The 25,680-nt window shown below is 35.2% G+C and overlaps 8 protein-coding genes and 1 long non-coding RNA gene across 12 annotated transcripts; 6 read left to right on the top strand and 3 right to left on the bottom strand.

Annotated features, from left to right (window-relative positions):
* Positions 1–3,266: 3,266 nt before the first annotated feature.
* On the top strand, positions 3,267–4,502 carry LOC110227346. Its single transcript, XR_002331120.1, has 2 exons — positions 3,267–3,433; positions 3,504–4,502. It is a non-coding gene; the product is annotated as an uncharacterized LOC110227346 (long non-coding RNA).
* Positions 4,503–5,225: 723 nt separating this feature from the next.
* On the top strand, positions 5,226–6,953 carry LOC9308341 (signal peptidase complex subunit 3B). Its single transcript, XM_002874326.2, has 6 exons — positions 5,226–5,442; positions 5,600–5,647; positions 6,053–6,115; positions 6,255–6,308; positions 6,468–6,554; positions 6,649–6,953. Exons 1-6 carry the CDS (start codon positions 5,317–5,319, stop codon positions 6,772–6,774), a joined length of 504 nt encoding a protein of 167 aa, XP_002874372.1. The 5' UTR covers positions 5,226–5,316; the 3' UTR covers positions 6,775–6,953.
* Positions 6,954–7,340: 387 nt separating this feature from the next.
* On the bottom strand, positions 7,341–8,244 carry LOC9310439. Its single transcript, XM_002872225.2, has one exon. The coding sequence runs from the start codon at positions 8,023–8,025 to the stop codon at positions 7,369–7,371; it is 657 nt and encodes a 218-aa protein (XP_002872271.1). The 5' UTR covers positions 8,026–8,244; the 3' UTR covers positions 7,341–7,368.
* A 51-nt stretch (positions 8,245–8,295) lies between these two features.
* On the top strand, positions 8,296–11,000 carry LOC9308340 (mevalonate kinase). Of its 3 annotated transcripts, none has more exons than XM_021021276.1 (6): positions 8,296–8,376; positions 8,794–8,930; positions 9,471–9,720; positions 9,817–10,064; positions 10,154–10,561; positions 10,662–10,957. In XM_021021276.1, exons 2-6 carry the CDS (start codon positions 8,798–8,800, stop codon positions 10,757–10,759), a joined length of 1,137 nt encoding a protein of 378 aa, XP_020876935.1. In that variant the 5' UTR covers positions 8,296–8,376; positions 8,794–8,797; the 3' UTR covers positions 10,760–10,957. The 3 variants fall into 3 exon arrangements, with proteins under 3 accessions (XP_020876935.1, XP_020876936.1, XP_020876937.1); XM_021021277.1 differs by having other exon boundaries at positions 8,353–8,427; XM_021021278.1 differs by lacking the exon at positions 8,296–8,376 and adding an exon at positions 8,490–8,679 and having other exon boundaries at positions 10,662–11,000.
* Positions 10,739–12,689, bottom strand: LOC9310438 (pentatricopeptide repeat-containing protein At5g27460). The gene is made up of 3 exons (XM_002872224.2): positions 12,381–12,689; positions 11,076–12,295; positions 10,739–10,827 (listed from the first exon to the last, which is right to left on the bottom strand). Exons 1-2 carry the CDS (start codon positions 12,642–12,644, stop codon positions 11,081–11,083), a joined length of 1,479 nt encoding a protein of 492 aa, XP_002872270.1. The 5' UTR covers positions 12,645–12,689; the 3' UTR covers positions 10,739–10,827; positions 11,076–11,080.
* Positions 12,690–12,841: 152 nt separating this feature from the next.
* Positions 12,842–14,869, top strand: LOC9310437 (serine--tRNA ligase, cytoplasmic). The gene is made up of 7 exons (XM_002874324.2): positions 12,842–13,113; positions 13,215–13,285; positions 13,386–13,547; positions 13,645–13,759; positions 13,836–14,029; positions 14,114–14,395; positions 14,479–14,869. The coding sequence occupies exons 1-7, from the start codon at positions 12,984–12,986 to the stop codon at positions 14,827–14,829; spliced, it is 1,305 nt and encodes a 434-aa protein (XP_002874370.1). The 5' UTR covers positions 12,842–12,983; the 3' UTR covers positions 14,830–14,869.
* Positions 14,870–16,189: 1,320 nt separating this feature from the next.
* On the top strand, positions 16,190–18,684 carry LOC9308339 (serine--tRNA ligase, cytoplasmic). Of its 2 annotated transcripts, none has more exons than XM_002874323.2 (9): positions 16,190–16,294; positions 16,411–16,558; positions 16,652–16,722; positions 16,921–17,082; positions 17,172–17,286; positions 17,380–17,573; positions 17,650–17,753; positions 17,849–18,032; positions 18,112–18,684. In XM_002874323.2, the coding sequence occupies exons 2-9, from the start codon at positions 16,426–16,428 to the stop codon at positions 18,502–18,504; spliced, it is 1,356 nt and encodes a 451-aa protein (XP_002874369.1). In that variant the 5' UTR covers positions 16,190–16,294; positions 16,411–16,425; the 3' UTR covers positions 18,505–18,684. The 2 variants fall into 2 exon arrangements, with proteins under 2 accessions (XP_002874369.1, XP_020876925.1); XM_021021266.1 differs by having other exon boundaries at positions 16,192–16,294; positions 16,417–16,558.
* Positions 18,685–18,756: 72 nt separating this feature from the next.
* LOC9310436 (protein YIPF1 homolog) lies at positions 18,757–20,554 on the bottom strand. Its single transcript, XM_021021306.1, has 6 exons — positions 20,420–20,554; positions 20,284–20,323; positions 19,988–20,068; positions 19,631–19,817; positions 19,275–19,542; positions 18,757–19,186 (listed from the first exon to the last, which is right to left on the bottom strand). The coding sequence occupies exons 1-6, from the start codon at positions 20,477–20,479 to the stop codon at positions 18,980–18,982; spliced, it is 843 nt and encodes a 280-aa protein (XP_020876965.1). The 5' UTR covers positions 20,480–20,554; the 3' UTR covers positions 18,757–18,979.
* Positions 20,555–23,374: 2,820 nt separating this feature from the next.
* Positions 23,375–23,819, top strand: LOC9310435 (defensin-like protein 113). The gene is made up of 2 exons (XM_021021331.1): positions 23,375–23,503; positions 23,626–23,819. The coding sequence occupies exons 1-2, from the start codon at positions 23,410–23,412 to the stop codon at positions 23,772–23,774; spliced, it is 243 nt and encodes an 80-aa protein (XP_020876990.1). The 5' UTR covers positions 23,375–23,409; the 3' UTR covers positions 23,775–23,819.
* Positions 23,820–25,680: the final 1,861 nt, after the last annotated feature.

Here is a 25,680-nt window from a genome sequence, read left to right as displayed (position 1 = left end):
CCTAATATGATATAATCGATCCCAAAAGTTTTAGTGAAATCGTTCTTGTAATATCAGAGAAATTAATTCCGAAAGATCTGGAAAAATCATCACTCTCATATTTTTGGGTTGATACCGTGACTTCAAAAGAAAATATTCAATAAATTTTCATAGTCATCATCATTATCGCAATCCTACATGCGATAAACAAATAGATCATCAATTTTAATTTGTCTAAATTATCTTCATGAAAACTTATGTGATTAATGAAGTAGGTAAGCAAACAAAATTCTCCTAAGACAATAGCAGGTTCAACCAAAACTTGCCTTGCCTTGTAAATATCAGACATTGCATCAATATTAGTTAGATTTAGTGATAAAGTCAGATACATAATGTAACGTAGTTATTCAATAATCTTTTCTGTTTATACGAAGTTGTACAAATCGAAATCAATACCCTAAACTACCAAAAATTAATCCACTACTGTTTTTGTAGTACTCATATCAATAAATACGAAATCAATAAATAATTTTCTGAACTGATGATACTTATAGTAAAACCTCTATAAATTAATAATGTTGGGACAATAATATTTTATTAATATATAAAGAGATTTGTTTTAATTTTTAAAATTTTAGAAAAAGATGAATTGAGACAATTTTATTTAAATAAAATTAGTGTTTTGGATGTTATAAATTTTTTAGTTTTGGACTTGAGATTTTAATAGTAAGAATAAAAAAAAGCTCTTCCAACAATAAATTACACAGATTTTAGATGAATTCACTTATACAAACGATAAATTAATGACCCAAGCAGACTATAGATTAATAGCCTTAGCAGTCGTACTTTAAAAGCTATAAAATTAAAGAAATAAAAATGATACAAATTCAAAAATTGAATATTTACTGAAACAAATTGGCTATTTTTATGATATAATTATAAAGTACACTACAGTTTAAAAAACACAACAACAATTATTTTGTTTGATACAATAAAATTTAAAGATGAGCTCTAACGGAAATATAATTTTCTCAAAAATACTAAAAACATACTTAGTATATAACTTTTATATAACTATATATATAAATATGTAAACTTATATAATTATTATTTTGTGATATAAATGGGACTATATATTTATATAGAGAGTCCAAAAAAATTATTATCTTATTATCTTATTGAATTTTGTCAATTTTTATACTAGCTCGACTTGAGATCCGAGAAAATTATTATTAATTGTAAATGATGGCTCTAGAAAGCATTAGATATGTAGAATTACATCTCGTGCTTACATCTAATACTAATAGCAGTCCCGCCTTAGCTTCAATTCTCACAGTTTCCACACATATTTGAAATGATTTCTCTCTAGACTCACTCACGGTCACAAACTTTACACTATCAAGGATTTTCTCAAAGCTTCATCAATCACTTCTAGCTCTTTTTGCACAATCTAGTTCAAAATATGTGCAACGCATCTTCTATGCAAGAACTCTCCACTACACACCAAATTTTTCCTAAGTTGCCTCTTGATGATTCCTTGCATATTATCATTTGATGACACATTGTCTATCGTAATAATAAACACTCTCTTCTCTGTCGGCCATTCTTTTAATAACAATGCCAAAACCTTTGTGGCTATACCAGCTCCCGTGTGTGGAGGAGGGAATGCACAAAATGACAAAATATTCATCTTCAAGTTCCAACTACTATCGATATAGTGTGCAGTCAAGCACATGTAGCCCTCTATTGTAAGTGATTTCCAAAGATCTGTTGTAAAAAAAACCTACTAGGAACTTCATCTAAACTCTTCTTAAGTTTAAGTTTTTCTTTCTCATAAATCTTTAAACAATCAGCAGCTGTAATGTTCATTGTCCAAATTCTATGCTAGAATTATCATTAAAAATACCTCTCTAATCCTTTTGTACTCAACAAATGAAAAAGGCAAATCATGCTCAATTATTGCCAATCCAATCATTTTCCTAAACACCATCATATCAAACTTCCTATTTCCACTTGCAGGTGTACTTACAGGAGTCTTTGAGCATACTCTCATGATTGCAATAGTTGCATCTAACATTACTCATACCATCAGCTGATTTAGTTCCAATGATACTAAAATAAATCAGCACTTTGAACGCTTCCGTTTACCTTTCACCTTGTTCTCAACTGTACTAGCAAGTGAATATTCTTCTACCTGATTCTCTTCATTTGGAATTTGTTCATCCGGATTCTCTTCATCCAGATCCATCTCATCCCTAGTCATATAGTCATCATCAAGGTTTAGAATATCATTGTTACCCAACTGAAATAATAACAAAAGCTCATCAATGGCAGAACAGAGAAACATTACAACATCATATCATTGGCAAAGACAAAATCAGAGAAATGGTGAAATGGTGATGAATGACAAAGCAAGAGCTAAAGATTAAAAACTACAAGTCTAATGACAAAATCATAAAGTTACGAGAAGTCTCAAGCTGCGGGAAACTTTCAAACTCAAAGACAAACACTCAAGAGAAACTCAAAGGCTATACATCTCATGAGAATTCACATAAACCTAATGGATCTCTCTCAAAACGACTAAATGGATCTCTCTCAAAATGATTAAATGGGTCTCTCAAAATCGTAAATAGGTCTCTCTAAAAAGTCAAAACGAGTAAATGGGTCTCTCTCAAAATCGCAAATGCTCAAATCGAAAAAACTAAGGGGGTGTATTGGACTTGATATTTTAGGAGATTTTGGGCTATTCTTAAAATTACTTGTTATCCAACTGATGATTTTAAAATCTCTCTTCAAATCCTGTGTTATTGAACTTGAAATTTGTATTAAATCATCTAAAAGAGTTTACAATCTCTTGTTATTCAATCAACAATTTTAAAAACTTATAACAAATCTACTGTTATTCAAAATATCACGATTTTTTGATAAAAAGTTATAAGAACGGATTCTAGGCGACTTTTTATACTTTTTTAGTTATAAAATATGACTCAATGAATCACACCTTTAAAGGTGGAATTGTGAAGAATTTGTAGGAAAAAAATACTGTCTCGTAAAACAATAATCGAAGCAACCATGAAGTGGGCTCGATATCTTTTTCATCGATGGCGATGGTGCCCGGATAAATTCATAAGAAACAAATGTCAAGCTTCGTTGGTGGTTGCGGCAACTACAACAACGGAGAAACAAAACACTAAAGTATCCGTGAGAATCAAAGGGTTTTGTGGAAGAGATGAGGTATGTGGCGATGAGATTGCACACAGAAGATCAGGCTAAGAGAAAGAATTAGATTGCACACAGAAGATCAGGCTAAGAGAAAGAATTATAAATCTCCGGAGGAAGGTCCGGTGGCTAAATGGGAGCCAACAGTGAAAGGATACTTTACAGTTTCTTATGGACGGTAAATTGGTTTACAACACGCTTGAAGGGATCATCGACGAAACCAATTTCCCAACTTGTGAGCTTCTTTCTCATTTCTCATGAATTTTAAGTATCATCGAAGTCAATTCTAAGCTAACAAATTTAAGATCGACCGCAAATAGTGGCCAGATCGGAGTTGCCTCGAGGGGTTTCTCAAAGCTTTCGGAGGTTATTGACATAAGCTCGGCTGCGCATGGCGTATTTGTTCTAGCTGGGACGAAGGGGTTTCCTCCAAATTCTTCAACACACCATTGACAGATATCTTCAAGGTTAGAATCTCTCTTTCTGACAATTTCGATTCATATGGGAATTTCAATTTTAATGTTTGTGATTTCAGGGGAAGAAAGTCATCATCTGTGGACTCCCTTTGAGAAAATGTCTATCCCTTCATCTTCCTTTATTTCTTGATCATGTTTACATGCTAGAACAAATGAACGTTGCCATAGCATATTGAGTTTTATGGGAATTTTGATGGGATAGTGTCTGTTGGTTTGGTTCTTGGTTTAATGCACGTGTGGTTAAAACTTTGCTGCAAGTAACTTAGGAAGCGTTTTGTTTATAGAGAAAGAGTGAATGCTTGTAGAGTTTGTGACTGCAACTAGTTATTTATGTCGTCACTTTATATTTTATGCATCCTCTAAACATAGAAAATGGTGGTTTTTATGTCTTATATGTTGTTCTTGTTTACAAAAGCGGTTTATGTGTCTTCTTACTTCTGTTTTTGGTTAAACTCATCTGCTCATTTTCTTTGTATGTCACTGCAAATCATAGCCCCATTGAACTCTTGACACTCTTCCGTTCTGTTTTTCAGAGAACTTTTTAACTCATGGAGAGCTTTTGGAATGTATGGTCAATCTATATGACTTACATGGCAAACCGTAAAAAAAAACAGACACGATTTCAAGCTTAAAAACACTCAAATATTTTCTATATTATCTCAGGCATGATTTTATGTTTAGTTTTCGCCGCATCAAACTGCAATTAGCATTCTTTAAGATTGTTCTGTCTGTAGAATTAGGTTGGTACATGTAAGAGCTTGGAAGAACTACTCATGTTAGACATGTATGATTTCACAAAGTATAATGAAGTTTTCTTTTCTTTTTATCTGTTTAGGTTATGTTCTACGAACTTTGAAGAGAAAAACTAGTAAGAGAAATGAGTCATGGAACTGCTAAAATTTTTATTTGTTTCTAAAATCACCCAAAATTTAATTATAAAATCTCACCAAATTACCAATCATTTTTTACTTTTTAAATCTAAAAACTTACTCAAATCTCTCAAAAGTCTAAAATTTATAAATTCCAGCAAATCTCCAAAAATACCAAGTCCAATACCCCCCTAAATCTCACCTGATTTTGATTCTCAATCGAAAGAACTAGATGAGACTGATGCGTTGAAGCCATGGAGACAAGCAAGGAAAGATATTGAAGGGAAGATATACGAAGAAATCGCCGGAGTTTTCTAGTTTCGATTTTACGAAAATGAGTAAATATGTTTTGATTTTTCTCCAAATTGATTTTGACCTAGCTTTTTAAGTACTATGGATAGACCAATGTCTATATTGTCCAATCCGTTTTGTCCGTAGACAAAGTTAAACTATAATCATTAATAACCATGACCAAATGGACTTATCTATATCTGGTGCATAATTAGTAATCGGGTCAGAGACAGAACCGATCAGCAATTTTCTGAACTGGTGCTATCGTAAACCGGAATGTCGGTTTATATGATTTATGTAATACTCTACGTGTCTCGGCCAATCACATTACACAACGTCAAGGAAAAAATAAATATTAAAGAATTATAAATTTTAATAAGGTAAAAAAAAAAAAAAAAAAAAACATTCAATCTTCTTCTTCTTCCTCGGAGCAGAAGAGAAAGGTTTTGGGATCGTCGAGAGGAAACTCCGATTGAAAGAGGATGCATTCTTTTGGTTACAGAGCCAATGCTCTGCTCACATTCGCCGTCACAATTCTGGCTTTCATTTGCGCGATTGCTTCCTTCTCTGATAACTTCAGTAACCAAAATCCCTCTGCTCAGATCCAGGTATGTGTATTGTTCAAATTCCATGATCTCTTAGTGTATCATGGTCAAGCTGTTTTAGATCCCTAATTTTTGTTGGATTCTGGCGTTTTAGTTGGGAAATTGTAACGGTTGAGCTATTTTGAGGGAATTTTTGTAATGATTGTGCTGTGTTTTGCAGATATTGAATATCAATTGGTTTCAGAAGCAACCTCATGGAAATGATGAGGTAAGGTTTCATGCTCTTGCCTCTTCTTACGGCTTTCTTTGTCTTCACTGCAAGTGTCTATGATTGCTTGGTTTGTGCCACCGATATATATATATGCTCTAGTGTGCTTAGTATTCATTGAATTTGATGGCCACTGGGTTCAGAAGAAGGCCACTTGCGACTGTTTCTTTGAACATTGTAGTTAAATATAAAGATTTTACATTAGCCTACTCTTGAAAGCCATATTGAAGTCAAATTGTCCAAGTTGATTATTATACTCTAGACGTGATATTAGTTAATGAGTTTATACTCGGGTATTTTCAGCCTGTACATGTACTAGTAAACTTTTTCTTCTTTATTGAATCATCAGGCTGCCCTTTACGTGTCTCATATATTCTAACGGCTTAGCGTTTTACGCGTTTTCAGGTCAGCTTGACACTGAACATAACAGCAGATTTGCAGTCACTTTTTACGTGGAACACGAAGCAGGTATAGCATTCCAAAGTACACCAATTCATCTCTGTTGCTATAACCTGAAGTCGACCCAATGTTATATACTGTCTTGGTTGTATACCACTTTTGTATAGTCGGATGAACATAAAACCAACACGAACGAAAACATTTGCAGGTATTTGCTTTTGTAGCAGCTGAGTATGAAACCTCCGAGAACGCCCTCAATCAGGTATAAAGCTATATTATAGCCTACTGCTCTCGTCGTAGCTAAGAACAATTTAAGGGTTATGTGGTTTTAGTGTTGCTGGCTTCTTCGTGCCTGTGACATAGATTGGGACCCTTTTCGTTGATATACCAATATACCATTAACATTTGACATTTTCCGCAGGTTTCGCTATGGGATGCCATAATACCCGAGAAAGAGCATGCCAAATTCTGGATACAAATCTCAAACAAGTACCGTTTCATAGATCAGGTACATAAAGCACTTTCTGTGATCCCCTCTTGAAATACCAGTCCTTTGTGTAATTCTGAGGGTATCTGATTTTTGTGAATGGGATGCTTTCTAGGGACATAACCTCCGAGGGAAGGACTTTAACTTGACATTACACTGGCATGTTATGCCCAAGACGGGCAAGATGTTGGCTGACAAAATAGTTATGTCTGGTTATCGTTTACCCAATGCATACAGATGATGATGAAGAGCCTCCCGCATCATCTAAGGTTAACGAAAATCTCTTAAACTAGGAAAGAAGAGAGTTATATTTCAGGTGTTAAGTTAGACTTGCTGATCTGTATACTGGCATGAAGTTGAAACATTGTTTTGGAATGAATTATGAGCCAAGAACATATGATATTATCCTTTTTCTCTTCATCGACTCTTTGACTAGCTTCATACCACCATTACTCCGTATATACCCAATTGTCTTGATTGCATTCATAAACGGAGAAATCAACCGTCGCCTCAAACTCCACGAGAACATGTACATACGAAACAAGAAAGTGGGAACAAAATGTTCTGTTGTCAATTGGTGAAGATAGGTTCATCAGCTTAGAGGAAAGAAGTTTTCGATGACGAGTTTGTGATCATTTTTAAGCCATGAAGTTGCTTCACTTCCACCATTGTTTTGAAGTGCCTCGTCATACTTGTCTCTGGTTTTGTTCAATGGTAACAATATTGAAACCACTCATCACATCCAATTACAGACAAATTCATCAAAGTTTAGCAAAAGAAATCTCAATTGAAAGATAATGGAGTAAACAGCAGAATCAATAATCTTCCTCTCTAATCAAACTCTTCTACGACTTCTCCTTCTACAAAGAAGAACTGAAGAAGAAGAAGATCTAACTCTCCAAGCTAATTTCACCAAATGCTCTTTCTTGAATCCAAAAACCAATGAAGCAACAAAACAGAGAAACCCAAAAACCAAAAATCTAGCCTCTCTCTTCAACTCTCTAACCATAGTGACACCAAAGAAACAAAGCCCCAAAAGTTTCAAAACCAATTCACTCTTAATCTCTATCCCAGAGATTTTGCAGAAACCATAAATCCATAGAATCACACAAACAAAAACCAAAACTGGTACTCTGTTCTTTTTCCTTCTCCATCCATCAAATCTTCCCCATCCTCTCCAAAATCCTAACCCTCCTCCTCTTCCTCCTCCTCCATCTACGCCGCCCAAATCAGCAATAACAAGATCCAACGGCTGTGTTAAAATCTGGAGATTAGGTGGCAGTAAAGACATTGAATTGAACAAAAACCTCGTGATTCTTCGATACCCAACTCTTTTTTTCCTCTTCTTTGCACAAATAACCAAACTTTGGAACTGGTTTCGATGTGAAATCGACACAGAGAATCGAGATATTGATGAAAGTTTCGAACTTTGTTGTGGATTAAGAAAATGAAACCCATTGAGATGCGATGATGTCAGATGAAGAAGAGTCATTACCGCAATTTCTGTTTTCTTGTTTCTCGTCTAATCCCAAATTTTGATAGTTTGGTTAGAGACAAAAGAAATAGCCGTTGCTAATGCGTATGGGATTTGTTTCTTCAAACCGAACCAAACCAAACCCGAAACCGAAAATCAATAAACCGATAAAATTCAAATTGAAAGTAAAATTTTCTTAACAAATTCTCACATTAAGCAGATACATAAGACAAATTGAGTTTTACCGAACCGGAAATGTTAAACCAGAATCGGTTATTTTAACACAATCATCCTCATTGAACACGATTCTCGTTGGCTTGAGACATTTTTCCATCTTCTAGGTTTCTTTCTTTTGCTCAGCAATTCCAGGTACGCTGTTTCTGTCTATTGAATCTCTGTTTTGAATTCGCATCGCTTGAGGTAAGACAATGAAGTCAATGAGAAGAAGAAAGAAAGAAATTTTTAGTTTCATTTTTAAAATTCCCAACTTTGTGTTCGATCTCCGAGCAACTTTTATCTGATTCAAATTTACCATTTTTTTGTATATAATATATAAATTTGTAGTCTTTAGTTTAATACAGATCCGTATCAGATCCCAATTATAATAAAACCCTTTTGATCTGATCCACATTTCGTAGCAAAGGCTATTATTTTATTTTATTTCCAGAGTTGGTGTGTTCAATTATTAGTTGATTCTGATAAGCTCTATTGTTGTTGTGAATCTTGTCTGTTTCCTTGTTATTTCTAATCAAATTCAAAAGCTTTTCACTTTTGTGTTTGATTTAGAATAATGGAAGTGAAAGCTAGAGCTCCTGGGAAGATCATACTCGCAGGCGAACACGCGGTTGTCCATGGATCCACCGCAGTAGCTGCCGCCATTGATCTCTACACTTACGTTACTCTCCGCTTTCCTCTTCAATCAGGTTCCTTTTAAGCTCCTTGAGATCACCAAATGGATTTGAATTCATTAGTGAATTGATTAGCAAAAGATCTTAGCTTTTTCTAATTCACTTGGGAATATAGCATTTCTTGTTTCTCTAGTTTTAACTCTGGATCCAGAACTAACCAATCCCCGGAAATCCATGAGTTTGGTTCTAGACTTTGAATGTTCAGGTGATTATTGTCTATGTTTTAGCTAATGTCACTAAATAATAGTACTATCAAAGAGTTTGAGGCTGCATTAAGATGGTAGAGTATCCCGCCTTCTATGTAACACGGGTTAATTCATTCAGTGCGCTTCTGCTTGTTGGATTCCAGTTCAAACATCTATGGATAATGTGTTTTTTTAAGAGTGTATAGGCAGATGAGATCTGTAGCAAATGACTTGACCTAAGTACTGAATCAATTCATTTTTCGCATCAACTTCCTCAAAATAATTTTATCGTTGATTTGTTTGGTTAATACTCTTTTGTCCCAATGTAGAAACATATCTGAAGCTTTATATTTCTTTATTTTTTCTGAAGCTGAGAACAGTGATAGGCTTACACTTCAGCTCAAGGACATTTCCTTGGAGTTTTCCTGGTCCTTGGCCAGAATCAAAGAAGCAATTCCTTATGATTCAAGCACTTTGTGCCGTTCTACGCCGACTTCATGTTCACAGGAGACCCTTAAATCAATTGCAGTTTTGGTCGAAGAGCAAAATCTTCCAAAGGAAAAGATCTGGCTCTCTTCTGGGATCTCCACGTTTCTCTGGTTATACACTAGAATTATAGGGTAGGTAACTCAAAATAGTTTCATTTTTTATGTTCTTGGAGACATTTTTTCCGAGTTCTTCATCTTGTTGTGTTTCACGTTTCTTTTTTTTTTTAGGTTCAATCCGGCTACAGTAGTCATTAACTCTGAGCTTCCATACGGGTCTGGCCTCGGTTCATCAGCAGCTTTATGTGTAGCTCTCACAGCTGCTCTCCTCGCTTCTTCTATTTCAGATAAAACCTGTGGTAATGGTTGGTCATCTCTCGATGAAACCAATCTTGAGTTGCTAAATAAATGGGCTTTCGAAGGCGAAAAGATCATCCATGGGAAACCTTCTGGGATAGACAACACCGTCAGTGCATACGGTTTGTTCTAACTGTATAACTCCAAATCCTCGGATCATAATTTCAATTATATGTTAGAGAAAACCGTTTCTGTTTTGCGGTGCTTGCAGGCAACATGATCAAGTTCTGCTCAGGCGAGATAACTCGGTTACAATCCAACATGCCTCTGAGAATGCTAATTACCAACACTAGAGTTGGGCGGAACACAAAAGCTCTGGTCTCTGGTGTGTCACAGAGAGCGGCGAGACATCCTGATGCGATGAATTCGGTGTTCAACGCCGTGGATTCTATAAGCCAAGAGCTCGCTGCGATCATTCAATCTAAAGACGAGACCTCAGTTACAGAGAAAGAAGAGAGTATAAAAGAACTCATGGAGATGAACCAAGGTCTGCTCCAGTCAATGGGGGTTAGCCACAGCTCGATTGAGGCTGTGGTCCAAACCACGGTCAAGCACAAGCTTGTCTCCAAACTGACAGGAGCTGGTGGCGGCGGTTGCGTCCTCACTCTATTACCAACCGGTATCCTTTTTCAGCAATTTTCAATCATCCTTTCTGTCAATTTGAGTTCTTGATTCTTGAATTTTAATGAATCCCCCTCTGCAAAACAAACTGGTTTCAGGAACGGTGGTGGACAAAGTGGTGGAGGAGCTCGAATCCAGCGGTTTTCAGTGCTTCACGGCGTCAATTGGTGGTAACGGAGCTCAGATTAGTTATTGACCTGACTGGAAAATCATATTTGGCCTCTCACCATTTTTAAACTTGCTGACTTGTGTACTTCAAGAAGGCTGCAAATTAGAACCCAATTTGTCAATTTTTCTTATAACTGATGTGTTAAATGTAAAATTGCTTTATTACCATGTGAAAAGTGATTGAAAACAAGCAAAGATTGTTTAGTTAATTTTTGAAATTGTTGAATTTAATGCATTTATGATGGGAAATATGAAATGACTGTTTTACTTCCTCACTTTCGTAAAAACATATACTTAAGCTTTCATACTATTACATCAAATAGTTTTGCTTTCAGTTTAATTACCTCTTTTACTCATCTATTCCGATTTTGTCCAACTTCATCATTTCATAGATGTCAAAAGCTGGTCTTTGGGCATGTTCTTGCATTCTAAGTAACAATCTATATAACGGTAAGCTAGCAAGACCAAGATGATGCAAATCTCTAATATATGTGTTTGCTTCTTCAATTTTCTCCTCTTCCTCAAAGTACTTGGCAATCGCCATGACAATGCTTTCCGATGGTCTCCAATGGCATCCCTTCATTAGTTCAAACGCTCGGTGCATAGCAACAATTGCTTTCTCCATACTTTGACATTTCACCCACCCCTCCATTAAGATTTCCCAAGTCTTGTAGTTTGGATTACCACCTCTCTCCAATACACGGGCGTGCAACGACTCAGCTTTCCGGATTTCTCCATTACGCATATAAGCACCCAAAAGAACATTGGAGACCCTAACATCATAGTTAAAGCATTGAGCCTCCCACTCATTAAACACCCTTTCAGCCTCTTCAAGATCACCAATTTTCACCAAAGACGACAATACGCATATGTAATTCGCACAACTAATCCTACCACAAACCAATTTAGAAGCTTCCCACAAACGAACAACTCCTTCCTTATCCCCTAAAGACGCATAAAGCGTGATAAGGAAGAAATATCCAAGCCTATTACTTCTATTCAACAACTTTTCCGCATTCTCAAGAACCAACTTAGCCTTCTCATCAAACCCACCCTTAATATAAACATTAGCCAAAGTACACAACGAACTCCAGCCAACTTCAACACTCTTATCACCAACCATTTCCCTATAAACCGTTTCCACAGCCGTAACACCAGACACTTGACAACACGCATTCATCCAAAGATTATACGAAAGAACATTTCTCGGTATCTTATTCACTTTCATCATCGAAACAACCATAACAACTTTCTCATACTGACCACTAGCTTCATAAAGCTTCATCATTTCGTTAAACGGGTGTGGAGTAACAAGAAACCCCAATCCATTCAACTTCTCCATAAAAACTTCCCCTTCTTTAACCATTTTCTTCTTCACATAACTGCGAAGAAGAGGAAGATAAGCCGATTTCGCTACTCTCAACGAGGCAGAGCTATTTAGTAGCTTCTCAAAATACTCCTCTGCTTGTTTCAAGCCATGAGTTTTGATGATTAACTCTAATCTAAGAGAAATGTCATAAACACTAAATTGAATCTCTTTTTGATTCTCCATCCACTCGATCATCTGTATATTTACACAACACAAAGAATCTGAAACTTCCATAAAAAGCTTCATTCTAAAAGTTTTAATTAAGCGAGAATTTCCAAACCTGGAGAGCGAGATCGTAGCGATTAGATCTAATGAGACGCTTGGAGATGAATCGGAGCTCCGATAACGCGACGGCGTGACCCGAATCGATCCGTTCCTGAAGCAGAGAGGTAACACTGCGGCGTGGACCGTTCTTTCTCAGAATCTCCTTCAAGCTATTCCGATGTGCGAGTGATGACGTATCCGAACAATCTCCAAGAGTAGACACGAGCCTTGCTACGCCAGTGGTGGTGAGCCTCGTCTTCGCAACGCAACGAATCAGCATTTGGAGCCGCTGCGAGACTGGTTCGGGGCTTTCTCGAAAAATCTCAAACGAAGACGAAGAAGAGACGGTGATAGTGGATTTGGGCCGTTGAAGAATAACATAAAAAGCCCAGACGTTTTTTTCTTTTGGATAAAACATGAAAATTTTGTTTTTGTTTATAAAAAAAGAGAAAGAATTGAGAGTAAACCCTATAAAAACCCTACGCTGTGTTGTTCTCTTGATATCAATAACAGAACAATTTGTACGTGTAGCTGATCGGTGAATATCTACTAAGCTACGTATAAAAACTTTGTTTCTCTGCTTTTGATTCATCAAAGAAAGAGCACGAAATTAAACATTATGGATATCAATCTATTTCGTGAAGAAAAAGGTAACAATCCAGAGATCATTAGAGAATCGCAACGCCGGAGATTTTCCAATGTTGATGTTGTTGACGAGATTATTCAAGTTGACAAAGAATGGCGTCAGCGTAAGTATTTTCACATCTCCCTATCGTCGTTGATTTCTCTCCTTAAGAATTTTGAGCTTTCATTAAGTTGATGTTATCGCAATTTATGAAACGTTTTTCAGGTCAATTTGAAGTTGATAGCTTCAGAAACGAGTTCAACAAGCTGAATAAACACGTGGCTCAGCTAAAAATTGTTAGTTTTCATCTCTAGGAATTTGTTTGAAAGAATTTGTTGGAGGTTTTAGTAATATATAGTAACTTTTTTTTTTTTTTGGTTTCTATCTCTGGAATAGGCTAAAGCTGATGCGACTGAGATTATTCAGCAAACAGAGAAAAACAAACAGGACGCTACCGCGAGAGAGGTTGAAGTTCGTGAAGCTTTTGCTACTTTGCAAGCCAAATTGTTGACATTTGGAAATCTGGTTCATGACTCGGTTCCATTTGATAAGGACGAGGTAATAGTCATGTTGTTGTGTCTTTTTTGTCGGCATTGTGGTGACAGAAATTAAAAGAGTGAGATATTTATACAAGTTTTTTTCATATATGCTACAGGCAAATAATCTTGTGATTAAACTGTTCGGTGAAAAGCGGTTTTCTACACCTGATCTGAAGCTGAAAAACCATGTGGATCTCGTTGAGCTTCTCGGTATTGCAGATACCAAAAGAGGTAATTAAACATTGATTGACTAAAACTTAAGTCACCACCTTCTCAAATCCGTGTAACAATGCTAATTTGGTCTCAGGTGCTGATATTGCTGGAGGGAGAGGTTATTTCTTAAAAGGATTTGGTGTGAGGCTTAACCAAGCTCTTATCAACTTTGCGCTAGACTCTTTGGAAGATAGAGGATTTACGCCTTTACAACCTCCGTTTTTCATGAGGAAGGATGTTATGGCCAAATGCGCACAATTGGCTCAGTTTGATGAAGAGCTTTACAAGGTCTTTAATCGTTACAAAAAGAATTTGCTTAATTATGTTGTTAAGACTAGTTTTTGAGGTTTGATTCTTGTTTTTGTTGATCAGGTGACTGGTGAAGGAGATGACAAGTTTCTTATTGCAACTGCTGAGCAACCTCTTTGTGCATACCATCGTAATCAAACGATCCATCCGTCCGAGCTTCCCAAAAGATATGCTGGTTACTCGACCTGTTTTAGAAAAGAAGCTGGTTCTCATGGAAGAGATACACTTGGCATTTTCCGTGTTCACCAGTTTGAGAAAGTTGAACAGTTTTGCATCACGGCTCCTAATGATTCGTGGGCAATGCTCGAAGAGATGTTAAAGAACTCGGAAGAATTTTACCAAGCGGTATGTAATTTTAAGTTAAGAATACCTTAGGAAAAGTTTTTCAAAAGTTTTCTAATTGTTAATAATGATTAATGCCTCTGCAGCTTAAAATTCCATACCGAGTCGTTTCGGTTGTCTCTGGAGCTTTGAACGATGCAGCGGCTAAAAAGTATGACCTGGAAGGATGGTTTCCTGCTTCAGAGACTTACAGAGAGCTTGTGTCCTGTTCCAACTGTACAGACTATCAGTCTCGAAGGCTTGATATTAGATATGGTCAGAATAAGAGCAAAGATCAGACGAAGCAGTATGTTCATATGTTGAATTCGACTCTTACCGCAACAGAGAGGACAATTTGCTGCATTCTTGAGAACTACCAGCGAGAGGATGGTGTTGATATTCCTGACGTTCTGCAGCCTTATATGGGCGGCAAGAAGTTTATGCCTTTCAAAAGATGAAGTCTTGTTCCACAAGTCCCGCAAATGATAAAATGCAGATTTTCTTTAATTTAGTTTCCATTTGTTTATTTGTTAAAAAACACTTCTTGTATTTGGTTTTCAATAAAATTTTAACTTAATTTATTGTCGATGTACTCGAATTTAAGGCACTAATTAACTTCCAATGATATGGCCATCGTTTTGACAAAACACTTGTTTTGAAGACATCTTTTGATGAAAACAATGAAAGTGTCGGGCAACAAACTGATACGGTCCATATAGAGTGCTCTCCAAGCTTTTAATCCAATGATTATTTTGCTGTCAACACATAGAGATGAAAACCCTAAATAGGAAACATAAACGAGGAGACCATGTTTTACAAGCTTTCTAAAGTTCACTGGAAAAACATGGTTTTGCTTTCCCAGGAACCATTAAAAACCCCATAAAAAGTTGTAGTGGTCTACAAGAAACCAAATTTTATTCCAGAGAGATTGAAATAAACCCTAGAAAATCATCCATCAGATATTTAAATGGGCTAAATAGATTAGGCTAAGTAGTAACCCTTGAATCCACTCAAAATTTTAAATGAAACGGATCAATCTATAAATACATTTTGTTAATCTTATGGATGAACTAGTTAAATCAATCCATGAATACATGAAATTAATTATTAATAATTTAATCATCAAATTTAGTAATAATATATAAAAAAAATGTTCAGAGTCATACATTGTTCGGAAAATTAAAAACTTTGGTTTCAGTAAGAAAATTTGGGATTTTTACTTTTTGGAGATTTTGTTAAAATTATATTTGTTTGGGATAAATTCGCTCCTCTAATTTGATTGAATTATCTATTTCCACATGCTCGTCGAAACTCTTAAAGAGTTTGGGTCTATCCGGTTTGGATAGTTCTTTTTAGGAACTTTTAGAACTCGTTGCATTTTGTCTCTATAAGGATTTAGACTCATACTAGTTTAGTAGTTTTGTGTTCTTCCATGTTTAATCAACAAAATCTTTAGACACAAACAAAAAAAACCTCAAACCCTTATTTTTGAGGTTTTATGTATTCCGAAAACAATCTCCAAATTTCAAAACCTCCAATTTGAGGTAGTATGTTTTTATTTTATTTTCGTTCTTACAATCATAAATCTCACAAGATGTTACTAAAAAAATTTGTTTATCATTTTAATTCAAAGTAATGTTAGCTGAGTTGTGATATGTGTTAGATTCACATGAGAAACATGATGTGTTAATTATATAATTAGATGATGTTATTATAAAATGAGTGAGGAGTTTCTGTAACAAATCTAAAACTTTTGGGAACTTATCGTGAATTAGAAAACAAATAGGGTATATTTTTCCAATATATCATAACTAATAAAAAATCATATCACAGAGAACGCAAAAACCCTAAGCTCCATCATCTTCCTCGCAAAGGTCAAATCGACGCCGCTGATAAGTCTCATCTTCGTCTCCACAGTTTCAAGTACGACTCTCTTCGAAATCTGATGATACGTTGTTTCTCCATTTCTTTTTTGCTCCAGTAATCTCAATCTCGAGTTTTGACGGATTCAAATTTCTGTTTCTGCTTTTGATTCACAGAGAAAGAGCCCGAAAATGTTGGATATCAATCTATTTCGTGAAGAAAAAGGGAACAATCCGGAGATTATCAGAGAATCGCAACGCCGGAGATTTGCCAGCGTTGAAGTCGTTGATGAGATCATTAAACTCGACAAAGAATGGCGTCAGCGTAAGTCTCCACGATCGATCCATTTGCTCGCTCTCATCGTTTCTCTCCTAACGAATTTGAGCTTTGATGCTATCAAATTTTATTCTGTTTCAGGTCAATTTGAAGTTGATAGTTTCAGGAAAGAGTTCAACAAGCTCAATAAGCAAGTGGCGCAGCTCAAAATTGTTAGTTTTATCTCAAATCTTACTGGAAACTTCTCTTAGATCCGTAGTGGTTCTTCTTAGGATCTGGAATTTGAGCATTTGATATCTGTTGTCGTATTAGTGTGAATGCCATAGTTGGGGAATGATTTTAGCTGTTTTTGAATGAAATTGATGGAAGTTAGTAAAAGTAAAGTTTTGTTTTTGGTTTCTTTGGAATAGAAAAAAGAAGATGCGACTGAGATTATTCAACAGACCGAGAAAAACAAACAAGATTCTACCGCAAAGGAGGCGGAAGTTCGTGAAGCTTATGCTGCTTTGAAAGCCAAGTTGGAGACAGTTGGTAACTTGATTCATGACTCGGTTCCTATTGATAAGGACGAGGTTAGTGGCATTTCGTTCCTTCAAAGTTTGTCTGCTTGGTGGTGAGACTTGAGAGAGATTTAGAAGTTTATGGTGTTTTTCGTATGCAGGCTAATAATCTTGTGATTAAACTGTGGGGTGAAAAGCGGTTTTCTACGCCTGGTCTGAAGCTGAAAAATCATGTGGATCTCGTTGAGCTTCTCGGTATTGCAGATACCAAAAGAGGTAGCATTGACTTACACTTTGGCGACCTCCTCATTCTGTGATAGTGGGTTTTTGTGGTTTTGGGTTTCATTGTAATGCTAATTTTGGCCTCAGGTGCTGAAATCGCTGGAGCCAGAGGCTTTTTCTTAAAAGGAGATGGTTTGATGCTTAACCAAGCTCTTATCAACTTTGGGCTAACTTTCTTGAAAAAGAGAGGATTCACAGGATTGCAGCCTCCTTTTTTCATGAGGAAGGATGTTATGGCCAAGTGCGCACAATTGGCACAGTTCGATGAAGAGCTTTACAAGGTCTTTAATCATTACAATACATTTGTATAATTATGTTGTTAGAGTTTTATTCAAAGAAGATTGGTTTTTTGTCCAGGTGACTGGTGAAGGAGATGACAAATACCTTATTGCAACTGCTGAGCAGCCTCTTTGTGCATACCATCTTGATGAATGGATTCATCCGACTGAGCTTCCCCTAAGGTATAAGCAAACATAGTAAAACCTACTCGCAGCTTTAAGCCAATTGTTTCTTTCATGTATTGGGAATATCCGCCAACATTATATTTTTGGTCCAGATATGCTGGTTACTCGTCCTGCTTTAGAAAAGAAGCTGGTTCGCATGGAAGAGACACACTTGGTATTTTCCGTGTTCACCAGTTTGAGAAAATTGAACAGTTTTGCATCACCGGTCCTAATGAGAATGCCTCGTGGGAAATGCTTGATGAGATGATGAAGAACTCGGAAGATTTTTACCAAGCGGTAATTTTGATATCTTAAGTTAAGAAACCTTATATCTTTTGATAGTTTCTAAGTAGTCAACTGTGTGATTTCTCTGCAGCTAAAGCTTCCATACCAAATTGTGTCAATAGTCTCTGGAGCATTGAACGATGCAGCTGCGAAAAAGTATGACTTGGAAGCTTGGTTTCCTTCGTCGGAGACATTCAGAGAGCTTGTGTCCTGTTCCAACTGCACAGACTACCAGGCTCGAAGACTTGAGATCAGATACGGTCAGAAAAAGAGCAATGAGCAGACAAAGCAGTATGTGCATATGCTGAATTCGACACTTACTGCAACAGAGAGGACCATTTGCTGCATTCTCGAGAACTACCAGCGAGAGGATGGTGTGGACATCCCTGAGGTTCTGCAGCCGTTTATGGGTGGAGAGACGTTTTTGCCTTTCAAGGCCAAGCCCGTAGTTGCTGATACCAAAGGGAAGAAATCGAAAGCTTGATTGATATATTATGATTAACGACTCTTCTGTTTTCTTGAAATTGATGAAACACATCGAGAAATTTTCTTTATTTTGTGGAATCTTTTTTGGACTCCTGTTATTTTACCAGGACCTTTTATTTATCATCTGATTTCTTGTAGTAGTTTTTCCTTTTCTTTGGCGAATCATTGTTCTTGTTAACTTTTGCTTCAATGAAAAATGGAAGACGTAATCTAAGTACAACAAAGAAAATGTGCTAAATTTTTGAATCAATTTCACCAAACTTTTAGCAAATTATGAAACTTGAGTTTACACTACATTATTAAGTATAATCATAATATTCATGTTGATAATAACAAATGAAAGAATCATGCAACAGATTCAGTCCCTAATTTTACAAAAATCTGAAAAGTCTTCAAGGTATAAAAACTCTTTGCTTTCACGCTCTATACGGATTCAGATTTAAATCATAGCTTCTTCCCCCTGAGGGAATAATTTATACGGTGACAGTGAACAGATATAGCTTCAGCACGACTGAAAGAGCGAGCTGTAGAAGAAAAATGCTGACCACAATCAAGAACCATCTCTCTCCTGCAGAGTTAATATGTGCTTTGAGGTTCAATGCTACAAATGTTGCAGACATGAATCCAGCTAAACCCGCGATCACCCATCTGAAGATCTCTAGTGGCACAACGGATAGACACTGCAGAAACAGCATTTTCTTAGTCTCGGGTTTTTCACATTGGATGTCTTATTTTGGGAGTAATAGAGGAATTTGTAAACTAACTTACCAATGCAGGGATGAAGACGAATAGGGAATATCCGTAGAGACAGAAGAGTTGGACTAAGCCTGATGGTGCAGAGAAGTACTTTAGAACCACGTATAATGCGAGAGGGACAATAGTTACATAACCGTAGAATACTCCTGCAGACCAAGTCACCAGATTAATGTCGTAGTTCCATTCCTGTTTCTTCAATTTGTGTGCTATGTATGTAACAAATGTTCCTATGGATGCTGCTACAAAGATCAATGTTGTGCATATCCAGAATGGCCCGTATCTGTAATACACACAGCAAATTCTTTCTCAATCAGTCCACTTATCTCCACCTTGCAAAAAAAAAAAAACTGTAAAGACGAGACTCTTACAAATCAGGGTTGTTGGCTGTCTTTTCTGTAAATGTTCCTCTGAACGGAAAGAGTGATTCTTTGAGTCTCTCTACAACATCTGAGGTGTCCACATCAAAGTAAGGCTTGTAAGCACCAACAGTGAATCTATGGAGCCAACCACCAGACTGAGGTTCATCTGTACCATTCACGGGCCTCGAAAATGTATCTGCAGCGGTTGAAAGTTTATAAAATAAGCTAAGACATAAAAAACTCAGTCAATCAACATAAAGAAGTTGATTAACAAGTCTTCTGCACATCATACATTTCTCCTCAACTAACTTGGAGGATTCTAGCAAAACTCCATAGAATCTTAAGCAAATCTAAAGGATAAATTACCGTCAACATCTCGAGGAGGATTAGTACCACCAGAAATCTTTCCCTGAGTAGCAGATGGAGGAAACGTTTGTAGATTTGAGTCTGCATTTACAATGTATCCCTCTCAATCAAATCACAGAACAATATACACACACAATTGCTAAATCTTATCTTTATTCAAATCTTATAAACCTTAAAAAGACTAGATTCCAGAAAAATCTCACAATAACATAATAATTTCACACTAAACAAAAATGCCTCTAAGCTCTTCCTACTTCGTCGATTCAAACTAAAAATTATCCAACGAAATTGTTTACCAGCGAATTTGACGGTGACATGGCCAGGATCTGGAACGGCCTACGATGGATCATGGAAACTAGATCTGATCAGATTGAGATAACAAAGGAGAATGAATCGAGGATACAATCCAATGGACAAGTGCAAAGAGCTTACGGGTACAGATCCAGAAACTTTCTGGTGATCGATGTTCGAGTAGCCCCCACCGGACATCATCTTCCTTCTTCTTTTCTCTTCTCACAGCAGAGAGACAATTAGAAATACACAAAACCTCTTTCTCGTTTAGAAGCAATCAAACCTTTTTTTTTTTTTTTAATATATATAGGGTTTTCTGAAAAAAAACTCAAAATCGCAAATTTTAAAAACTTTACTTTCCATGTAAAACAAGTGCAGGTCATTATCGTTAATTCAAAAATCACATACAATATAACCCTCGGTGAAAATCAGGCTTTATATTAGTTAACCCTCGTGATCTTGGTTACAAAAGCTAGCTAAAATGCAGCGTATAGGATTGTCTTTCTCTTTTATCAACATCTCTGTCGAGAACATAACTAAATTGAAGCTCTTTTTTGTCTCCTGAACAAGCTCATTTGGTAAGTGTTTTGTCGATTTCCTGTTTAAGATTGAAAGTTCATGTAGTTGAATTCAAGGCCGGCTCAAAAAAATTAAAGACCCTGAGCTGGAAAAAATAATTGGACCTAATTTCCTATGTATTTTTATATATAAAAAAAATTTGGACCCTAATTTTAATAAATTTAGTTTTAAAAAAGACAAAATTAGATGGACCTTGTGCATGAGCACCCGCACATGGGTAGAGCCATCCCTGGTTGAATTACATTGATTTTGTCTATGTTTGAGATTTGGATTGTTGAGAAAGATAAATTTCATCGAGTTTGTTTTTGTACGTGATTTCTTTATCAATTCAAAATTATATAGAATTTGTGACCTCATTAACTTATATTGGTGTCCCTCCCCTTCTTTATTTGATGATAGTGATGATGTCTCAAAGTTCCTTCTCCTAGAGACAGACTTTAAGAGAGGACGAACTAACACAGTCTAACAGTGACTATGAGATCTCTAGACGTTGTTTCTGTGGTGGAGTAGCAATGATTCAAACATCTCAGACAAACACGAATTCAGGAAGAAGGTTATTATACACATGCCAAATGGGTGATGTAAGGTTAACCAATTATATTGTTTTAACTTTTTTTCTTTTAAAATGATATACCTATTTTTCACTAACAATTCAATATTAGAAAATTTTCACAAATAATGTGATTCTTTAAGTTCTTGAATTTCCGAAAATCAATTATTTATTACTAAATATGATGATAAATTTATTAAAAGTTGGTTTATTTGTTCGTTGACAAAAAAATAGATTAATTTATGTGTTCATAGGTCGAACTCTTAACCATTTGATATATGAAATTAAATAGATTTATTGGTTAAACCTTTTTTTGTCAACATCTACAATTGAATCTATTGAAAGGTTCCATTCATGAAGAATGTTGTTTACATAAGTGATATGATACGGTTCGGTACGAACTCTTCGTGCCAAAGAAAAATACTTGGGTTCACCCCCTTTATTTCAACAAATCAGAATCTGCCACATAATAATAAAATTCTTTTAATTATAAAATCTAGTTTACCACTAAAACGAAATTATGTATCGGTTTGGGTTTATTAGAAAGGGTTAGGGTTTAGATTTTATGATTAAACGAGGTTAAAAATCGGTTTGGGTTTATAAACGGATTTAGATTTTACAATTAAACGAGGTTAAATGTCGGTTTGAGTTTAGAAAGTACGATTAGGGTTTAGATTTTATGATTAAACGAGGTTAAATATCGATTTGAGTTTATAAACAGATTTAGATTTTCCAATTAAACAAGGTTAAATGTCGGTTTAGGTTTAGAAAGTACGATTAGGGTTTAGATTTTTTACGATTAAACGAGTTTAAATGGCGGTTTGGGTTTAAAAAGGAGAATTATGGTTTAGATTTTGTAATTAAACGAGATTATATATCGGTTTGGGTTTATAAAAAAAGTGGTTATGGATTAGATTTAATAATTAAATGAGTTTAATTTTTTTATTATGTGGCGAATTCTTATTGGTTAAAATAAAAGAGGGTGAATAAAAGAATTCACACCTAGAGATGAACCCAAGTATTGCTCCGTGCGAAATCATCCGCTTTTACATTTGCATAACTAAAAACTAAACAAAAAGAGATAATTTATGGGTTAAACTGATAATTTAAATTTGATGGATTAATGGATTAACCCAATCAATGTAGTTCATGATTCATTTAACACTCAACTAATTAGGATTGGGATGGGTTACACTCAAATAATTCTGTTTTTGTTAAATAATTAGACGCACAAAATTAGTAATTAATTAACATGATTGTGAGACGTATCAAATCTATCAATTAGAGATTTTGTTATGTGTACAAATAAAAGGAAAAAACATATAAACGATAGAGTAAAATATAAGAATATGTTTTAATCTATATATGTATATGCTCCGATAAAAAAAAAACATTTTACCTAAAAAAAGACTTTAGTTTTATTCTCTACTAAACCTGAAAAGAAATAATTATTACTACTAATTTTAAAAATGATATATTTCTAGAAGAAAATTATATATATATTTTTTAAAAATTAGTAATCAATTGTATAATTTTCTTATAGAAATATATCATTTTAAAAAATAGTAATAATCATCATTTTCTTTTAAGGTTTAGTAGAGAATAACTAAAGCTTTTTTAATAATCTCTTTTTTTTTAATAGCAAATGATATTCTATCTTTTATATATAATAGCAAATCCTATAATATATAGATATATATATATATATATATATTTCATTGATGCAATATCACATTTAGTAATGAATATAATAAGAATGAACAAATCACATTTAGTCTTAAATATTATTACACTAATGTTCAAATATATATATTTAGGTAAGAAATTCACCTTATATATTTTCTTCTTATTATAATATAAGAAGCTAAAGTGAAATATTTTTTTGCTTTTTCATTTTGATTTCAAAAATACCTTTTACTTATGTTTGTGTTATTTTATATTTAAACCCATTTGAACCAAAACATAAAACATCAAAAATAAAATTAAGACAAAATCATATAAAATGACTACTAGCAAGAAAATGTTGATCGTATTTGTCCTTACTATCCTCTTTGTCATATCTTCTGTTCATTGCTCTGATAGCACTCTTGGTCTTGGTACTCCTTTTCATTTTGTTTACAACATTATGCACATATTCTTATGTTTTTATATGTGTAAATATTAGTTTAGTGATTGTTTTTTGTTAATGTTGGTTTAATGATTATATATTGTTCAATAGGTTTAGGAATAAAGAAGAAACAATGCTACAGTCCAGATCTGTGTAAGGGAGGGGACGGCGAATGTGATATATGTTGTGTTCTTACAAGTGGTGTATACTACGGTAAATGTATTCAAAGCAAATGTCATTGTTTGATTAAGACTGAATAATCTAATCGACTATATGTATTCGATAATAATATTTCTGCTGAAGTTTTTTTCAATAGAAAAATTTAAATGATATTTACATTTTTAATAATTACGAAAGAAGAGTAAAGAAACCGCTTAGAAATCGAAACATATATGCTGTCGGAGTAAAGAATCGTCAACAAAAGAGGAAATAAAAATAAAATAAACTAAGTTTTAAAAAAATTATTGTGGTAAAAATACATATTAAAAAGTAAAAATAGAAATTGTGGTATGATCCTCCGACTTTCGATACTGTCTCCGATGGAAGGTTTGACGGTGCCTGTTTTTGATTTTAAAAATCCAAGAGCTATCAATATATATAGGGAAAAATGTCGAAAAATGCGCCAACTTTCAAATTTGGGATGATTAAAGCATGAACTCTCAAAATGTCACTTTCATCACAAAATTTCTGTTGACTCTCCTATAAATAGCAAAGTTTTCGTTGACATGGCCAAATTAGGCATCGCGTTAAGTCCCGGTTAGAACGACGCTGACGCTGTTAAATTGCCGTTTACAGTCACCGTTTAACCAAAACGACGACGTTTTTCTAAAACGAAAACGTCGTTGTTTTAGTCATAGAAGAATGTCAAAACCCCCAAATCGATTTCATTCCCAAATCGATCCCTAACCCTAGAAAAAAAAAAAAAAAAACTCAAATTCTCTCGTCGTCTTACTTATTGATCCCGATAGTGAAGACGCATGAAGGAAATTGGAATTCTCGTCGGTCGCGGAGGCTGCTGGCTTTGGTAGAGGAAGAATGCAAAGCAAACGATCGAGAACCTGAGACGATTGAGATTCCAGAAGAATCGGAGACAATTCAAAACCCATCGGAGAGTGATGAAGTGTCGATACCATCGGAGATTGAAGCGGTGTTGATACCATCAGAGAAGAGCCTATCAGAAGTAGAGACAATTCAGTCTCTGAAGAAAATGTCATCGTTTAGTTAAACGGTTAAGTTAACAGCGTCAACATCGTTCTAACAGAGACTTAATGCGATGTCTAATTTGGTCAGGTCAACAAAAACTTAGCTATTTATGGAAAAGTCAACAAAAACTATGTGATTAAAGTGACATTTTGAGAGTTCATGCTTTAATCGTCCCAAATTTGAAAGTTGACGCATTTTTTGACATTTTTCCAGATATATATATATATATATATGTAAACTAAGTCATAAACTGAGATGACGGTTCCTAAAAAATAAAACTTCTTTATTAGAAAATTTGTTTAGTGCACTTACAAGTTTCACTCAAATAATTATCTAATCTCTGATCAAGTTCATGGATTTTATACGCAATCTAAGAACTCTGAAGACAAACCATTTACCCTTTTTACGCATTATGTTTTCTTACAAAATAATCCCATAACTTTAACTGAAATTTACCCAGATTGACTCAAATCTGGAGATTAATAACTAGATTGACACCCTAGTTTTATAGTTTACTAGACTAACACAAATTTTGTGTTAAATGACCAAAAACCCAATTTAGTTTTATTAGTCTTAGGAAAAAAATCAAACAAAATAACATTTAAATTAAAATTAAAAAACCCAAAAACAAAACCAAAAACAAAAAAGAAAACCCTAAGGACGACTTTCTCGTTTATTCCTCAGCCTCAGAAGAAAAAAAAACTAAGAGTCCGACAGACTTAAATCGAAATCGCGACTCCGACAAAGACTCGAAGCCGCCGATTACAGAAGACCAGCCATAGAAGACGGTGCTCTTTTGTTCGAGCAGAACAGCAGCAGTCGCCGCCGATTACAGAAGCAACCATTGACGACGGTGCTCTTTCTCTGGGGAACCCGCCGCCAACTTCTCTTGTTCTTCTACTTCCCGGCGTCTTCCTTATCTTCCAGTCATCTCCGGCGTTTCCCCTAAACCCTAATATTTGG

Source organism: Arabidopsis lyrata, assembly GCF_000004255.2.
Source record: "Arabidopsis lyrata subsp. lyrata unplaced genomic scaffold ARALYscaffold_6, whole genome shotgun sequence".
In the NCBI taxonomy this organism is placed as follows: Eukaryota; Viridiplantae; Streptophyta; class Magnoliopsida; order Brassicales; family Brassicaceae; genus Arabidopsis; species Arabidopsis lyrata.
This window is presented reverse-complemented; position numbering and strand designations above follow the sequence as displayed.

What these genes read in the sequence shown, in the direction of transcription:
- LOC9308341 (XM_002874326.2), top strand. Translation starts at nt 5,317, where the DNA reads ATGCATTCTTTTGGTTACAGAGCCAATGCTCTGCTCACATTCGCCGTC. An exon ending in TTACGTGGAACACGAAGCAG is followed by an intron (nt 6,116 to 6,254) that starts GTATAGCATTCC and finishes AAACATTTGCAG; the next exon opens with GTATTTGCTTTTGTAGCAGC. An exon ending in CCGAGAACGCCCTCAATCAG is followed by an intron (nt 6,309 to 6,467) that starts GTATAAAGCTAT and finishes CATTTTCCGCAG; the next exon opens with GTTTCGCTATGGGATGCCAT.
- LOC9310439 (XM_002872225.2), bottom strand. Translation starts at nt 8,025, where the DNA reads ATGACTCTTCTTCATCTGACATCATCGCATCTCAATGGGTTTCATTTT.
- LOC9308340 (XM_021021278.1), top strand. Translation starts at nt 8,798, where the DNA reads ATGGAAGTGAAAGCTAGAGCTCCTGGGAAGATCATACTCGCAGGCGAA. An exon ending in CCGCTTTCCTCTTCAATCAG is followed by an intron (nt 8,931 to 9,470) that starts GTTCCTTTTAAG and finishes TTTTTTCTGAAG; the next exon opens with CTGAGAACAGTGATAGGCTT. An exon ending in TTATACACTAGAATTATAGG is followed by an intron (nt 9,721 to 9,816) that starts GTAGGTAACTCA and finishes TTTTTTTTTTAG; the next exon opens with GTTCAATCCGGCTACAGTAG.
- LOC9310438 (XM_002872224.2), bottom strand. Translation starts at nt 12,644, where the DNA reads ATGCTGATTCGTTGCGTTGCGAAGACGAGGCTCACCACCACTGGCGTA. An exon ending in GCTACGATCTCGCTCTCCAG is followed by an intron (nt 12,296 to 12,380) that starts GTTTGGAAATTC and finishes GTAAATATACAG; the next exon opens with ATGATCGAGTGGATGGAGAA.
- LOC9310437 (XM_002874324.2), top strand. Translation starts at nt 12,984, where the DNA reads ATGGATATCAATCTATTTCGTGAAGAAAAAGGTAACAATCCAGAGATC. An exon ending in TTCCATTTGATAAGGACGAG is followed by an intron (nt 13,548 to 13,644) that starts GTAATAGTCATG and finishes TATATGCTACAG; the next exon opens with GCAAATAATCTTGTGATTAA. An exon ending in TTGATGAAGAGCTTTACAAG is followed by an intron (nt 14,030 to 14,113) that starts GTCTTTAATCGT and finishes TTTGTTGATCAG; the next exon opens with GTGACTGGTGAAGGAGATGA.
- LOC9308339 (XM_002874323.2), top strand. Translation starts at nt 16,426, where the DNA reads ATGTTGGATATCAATCTATTTCGTGAAGAAAAAGGGAACAATCCGGAG. An exon ending in AAGTGGCGCAGCTCAAAATT is followed by an intron (nt 16,723 to 16,920) that starts GTTAGTTTTATC and finishes TCTTTGGAATAG; the next exon opens with AAAAAAGAAGATGCGACTGA. An exon ending in TATTGCAGATACCAAAAGAG is followed by an intron (nt 17,287 to 17,379) that starts GTAGCATTGACT and finishes TTTTGGCCTCAG; the next exon opens with GTGCTGAAATCGCTGGAGCC.
- LOC9310436 (XM_021021306.1), bottom strand. Translation starts at nt 20,479, where the DNA reads ATGATGTCCGGTGGGGGCTACTCGAACATCGATCACCAGAAAGTTTCT. An exon ending in TGTCACCGTCAAATTCGCTG is followed by an intron (nt 20,069 to 20,283) that starts GTAAACAATTTC and finishes TTGTAAATGCAG; the next exon opens with ACTCAAATCTACAAACGTTT. An exon ending in ACAGCCAACAACCCTGATTT is followed by an intron (nt 19,543 to 19,630) that starts GTAAGAGTCTCG and finishes TGTGTATTACAG; the next exon opens with ATACGGGCCATTCTGGATAT.
- LOC9310435 (XM_021021331.1), top strand. Translation starts at nt 23,410, where the DNA reads ATGACTACTAGCAAGAAAATGTTGATCGTATTTGTCCTTACTATCCTC. An exon ending in TGATAGCACTCTTGGTCTTG is followed by an intron (nt 23,504 to 23,625) that starts GTACTCCTTTTC and finishes ATTGTTCAATAG; the next exon opens with GTTTAGGAATAAAGAAGAAA.